Source organism: Arachis hypogaea, chromosome 8 (genome assembly GCF_003086295.3).
Source record: "Arachis hypogaea cultivar Tifrunner chromosome 8, arahy.Tifrunner.gnm2.J5K5, whole genome shotgun sequence".
Lineage (NCBI taxonomy): Eukaryota > Viridiplantae > Streptophyta > Magnoliopsida > Fabales > Fabaceae > Arachis > Arachis hypogaea.
The window spans coordinates 47,159,173-47,163,457 of record NC_092043.1 but is presented as its reverse complement, the minus strand read 5'-3'; the positions used below and the strand labels follow the sequence as shown (position 1 = coordinate 47,163,457).

General features: G+C 27.7%; 1 protein-coding gene across 1 annotated transcript; it reads left to right on the top strand.

Moving 5' to 3' along the window:
• Window positions 1–1,315: 1,315 nt before the first annotated feature.
• Window positions 1,316–3,373, top strand: LOC112708474 (dehydration-responsive element-binding protein 2A-like). Its single transcript, XM_025760617.3, has 2 exons — window positions 1,316–1,566; window positions 1,845–3,373. The coding sequence occupies exons 1-2, from the start codon at window positions 1,544–1,546 to the stop codon at window positions 2,686–2,688; spliced, it is 867 nt and encodes a 288-aa protein (XP_025616402.1). The 5' UTR covers window positions 1,316–1,543; the 3' UTR covers window positions 2,689–3,373.
• The last annotated feature ends 912 nt before the right edge of the window (window positions 3,374–4,285 follow it).

Below are 4,285 nucleotides of genomic sequence, written 5' to 3'. Positions count from 1 at the left end.
TATTATCTTTGATCTATACGTGACTACCGTAAGCATTCGCCATTTGTCACGTTATGTCATTTACTATTGTCATGTGTCTCTACCTGACAAGTGACAAAATCAAAATCTACGTCATAAATTATTAAAGTTAATCATATAAATAGTCTTATCTAAATTTTGAGAGTATCTTTTGAGTCTTTGCTCTTTTCCTCCTATAAAGAATTAACTAAAATAAAATTTTATATATTATATAAACTTGATCTATTTTTACTTTTAAGATTGAGATATAAATACAAAATAATAATAAAATATCTCAATTTAAAAAATATAAAATAATATGTATCAAGACAAATTTTGTAAAAAATTATTTTATTTATGTATTTATGTTTTGATTTTTGTTGTGGAATCAAATTTTAGTGTTTTTTATTGTGTATTTTGATTAAAATTTATAAATAGAAATTAATATCAATTGATTTTACAAACTTAATTTATATTGAGAGTGAGTGAGTATTACTATTATTTATGTTTAATAATTTTATATTAAATTAAATTATAATAAAATAATATTATTTAAATTATATTATTTAATTAAAATCATATTTATATTAAAAAAGATATAAATTTATATTACTTAAAATCATTTGTTAACTTTTTTTTTTGCTCTAACATTTTTAAAAAAACTTAAATTTATGTATTAGTATTTATTATATTTTTTGTCATAATTTTTAATATTTTTTTGGTACTATTTTTTTAATTTGATCTTTTTAGATTAAAAAATTTTATATCAATAATGAATATTAAAAATAAAAAAACAATATACATTATACAACATTTAAAAAGATTTAAAAAAAATAACAACCATAATATAAACAAGAAAAATAAAAAATAGTAAAATGATATAAATAAAAAAATTTTTTGCTTGGCATAGGCATAAAAAAATCAAATATGAACATTCTAATGATTGTTATATATGTTTCTTTTTATAGATGAGACTGAAAGATAAATTTAGTTAAAAAAATAAATTATTGATAAAAATTGATGTCTATTAGATATTTTCATGTGAAATTAATAGTTAAAAATATTATCAATTTAGCTAAAACTTTTAAATCATCTAATAATTTTTAATGATCAATTTATATAAATATAACTGCACGTAACTTAATAATGAAAACAAAAATTATAATTTTTTCTTTTCAAGTGAATGTGAATTTATACATAAAATTACATATACATCTAGAGATAAAAAAAATAAAGAAACAAAAATTTAAAACATTAAAAATTAAACCTACATCTTCAAATTCAATTGATAAATCAAACAAATTCTTAATCTCCAAGTGACGTTGTTGATTATACCACTGAGTACCAAACAAACTCTTTAGTCTCCAAATTATTCATGATGTTGCCAGCACTGAGTTCTATGTACATGCCTATCATCTCGTACAACCGACGTACAATACAAATACTCAGAATCCCTCACAAATCTTTACACACGATTACATTGGAATGTCACGCATCCTCAACACCAAAAAAAACTTGAACTATATATTTCAGTAGCAATTTCAAAATGAAGACTGAATCTATTCCTAGGTGAGTAGTTTCTTATGATTTTTCAATGTTTTCATTACACTTAACTAGTTTCCTCTCTTTGTTGAATTATTTTAGCTGTGATTTTTGTTCCATCATTTCTTTTATCTTCTTAGTAATTTTTCAATTAATGTTTCATTGTGGTAGGAGAATTTCCTTTCTATAATTTTTACATGTTTCTATATATGAATTACTATATTTTATGAATTCTCATACTTTATTAACAAACCATTTTAAGGAATCCAACTAAGTTGACAGAATTTTGGTTTTGTTTGCCGTAGAAAAAGGAGATCGCGCAGGAGACGCAGTGGAGGAAGTGATTCAGTAGAGAGTACTCTTGAGAAGTGGAAGGAGTACAATAAACAGCAACAACAACTAATCAGTGAAAGAGATGGGGTTGAAATAATTCACAAGGTTCCTAAAGGATCGAAAAGAGGGTGTATGAAAGGCAAAGGTGGACCACAGAATTATGATTGCAAGTTCAGGGGCGTGAGGCAGAGGATTTCGGGCAAATGGGTTGCAGAAATCCGCAAACCTATCAATAGCAAGAGTGTTGGTGAAGAAGCAAACAAGCTTTGGCTTGGAACCTTTTCTACTGCACTTGAAGCTGCTCTTGCTTATGATGAAGCAGCAAGGACCATGTATGGCCCTGGTGCTCGTTTGAACTTCCCTCAGCATCATGGCATAGAATTAGTAGGTTCTAATGGATCATCTATTAGTCCAGTATTTGATCAGAAATCACCAAGTGAAACCGATATAGATACTTTGAATGGTGGTGATGTTGCAAAAGTTGACGGGTTGGAGGGAAATCTTGATATGGGTCTCGAAGAACAACTCAAGTTTTCTGAGGTAAATGAATTATTGGAGATGGAATGTGAGGGAGGAATTCTTCAAGGGCCTTTTAAGTATGTAAAGGACGAAGTTGCTGGAGGAAGTGAAGGATTAGAAGGAGAGTTAGAGGAGGTTTTGAAAAACTCTGGTTTAGTTGAAGAGTGTAATAATTACATGCTAGAGGATTCTATGTGCATGGCTACGAATACAGAAGCTGATTATAACTCTTGTGATGCTACTGAACAGGGGATTATGGGGAAGAGTGAAGTGAAAAATTATAAATCCAAACAGTAATGAGTTGAGCTGCACAAACCATTGCTTTGGATATTTGCATAATATGATTCCAAACAGTAATCTTATGATACCAAACCGTAATCTAAAGTACGAGCAGTTCAGCAATCTGAGGTCTGAGGCAGTTATTCCAACAAAAGATATGGAGGAAGTACTTGCAAAAATTTTGCAGTTTTGCAAGCAAGTGCTCCAAGGTGAGTAATGTTCAGTCTCAAATTGGTCCATTCACATATAAGTAATATGATGTTAGTGATTGCAAGAATGAAGTAGCCAATATAATAGGAAATTCAAAAAATCATTCTACGCAGAGAAGTAATCATTTAATTACGAGTAGTACTTTTGGATCAATTGCAAGAGTGTCAGAAAATGAGGCTTTGAATATCAATAATACTAGTAAAGACTCTAAATTGCAAGAGAGAAAAAAAACATGAAAATTCAGAGTCCAGATGTAGCTCTGGATAGAGTAGGAGGTGTTCTAATACTTCGCAACAGTTTCAAAATCTGGGTGGTTACTTGTTTGAACACTTGAACAATATAGTTTGGAGAGTCCAGACTATGACTATGGTCTATTGGAAGAGAAGAAATTACTTAATGTGTGTGTTTCACGTAGAGAGTCTAGTTCCTGATATTTGTTTTTATTATCTCAACTTTAGCCGTATATTTTTAATACAGAAAAGTGACACTTTTTTTCTGAACAAGAAATGCTTGAATTTATAGTAATTTATACCCTTGCATATTCAAATTCCATTCACAAGTTCAAGTAAATTAGTAATTTTCTCAATATATTAATTTTAGAAGGATATTTAAAGAGTGGACTAGAGTACACACCACATTCTAATGAATTAAATATTTTATACATATGAAAAATGTTAGAAAGTTAACACTTTTAGTTAAAAATAGAAAATTGATTAACTCAAATATAAGATTAAATATAAAAAATATTGGTCAATTAATATGTATCTCTCTTTATATATTTATTTATATAATAATATAATATAAATTTATGGATCGCATCACCACTAATACCAATTGTTAATAACTGAAATGATTAGTCAAATAACATAGTCTCTTCATTCTCACCTAAAAATTTCGAATTCGAATTTTACTCCTAACTTTAAAAAAAAAATTGAAATGTTATACCGGCATAAATCAGCATACAAATTTTCTAGGAATTGAATTCAACCAACTCTTTTAGACTATACTTATGAACAGAGCAAGAATTTACTTGTGGGCACAATTGGTACATGTAGTTCTTCTATAGTTAAGGCAGAATAGCAATAATTTTCATCAAGTAGTTAATTGTTTTGAAAAGTAATACTATTTCTTATTAGTTTAATACGATGTATACATAACAACTTGGTCAAGTGTATGTGTAATAATTTATCAAAGAATTATTTTGGGTTAAAGCGTAGAATTACGGTTCACATGCCTTGCAACACATTTTACTTATCAAACATGTGTGGATGTTATTCAAATCTAGATCAACTCCAATTAAAATCGCTTATTCAATTAAATTTAAACCGAAATTCAATCATAATTTAAATTGAATTGAACTACATTTTTAACAAATTTTATGAATTGGATTAGATTTCAAATCTAA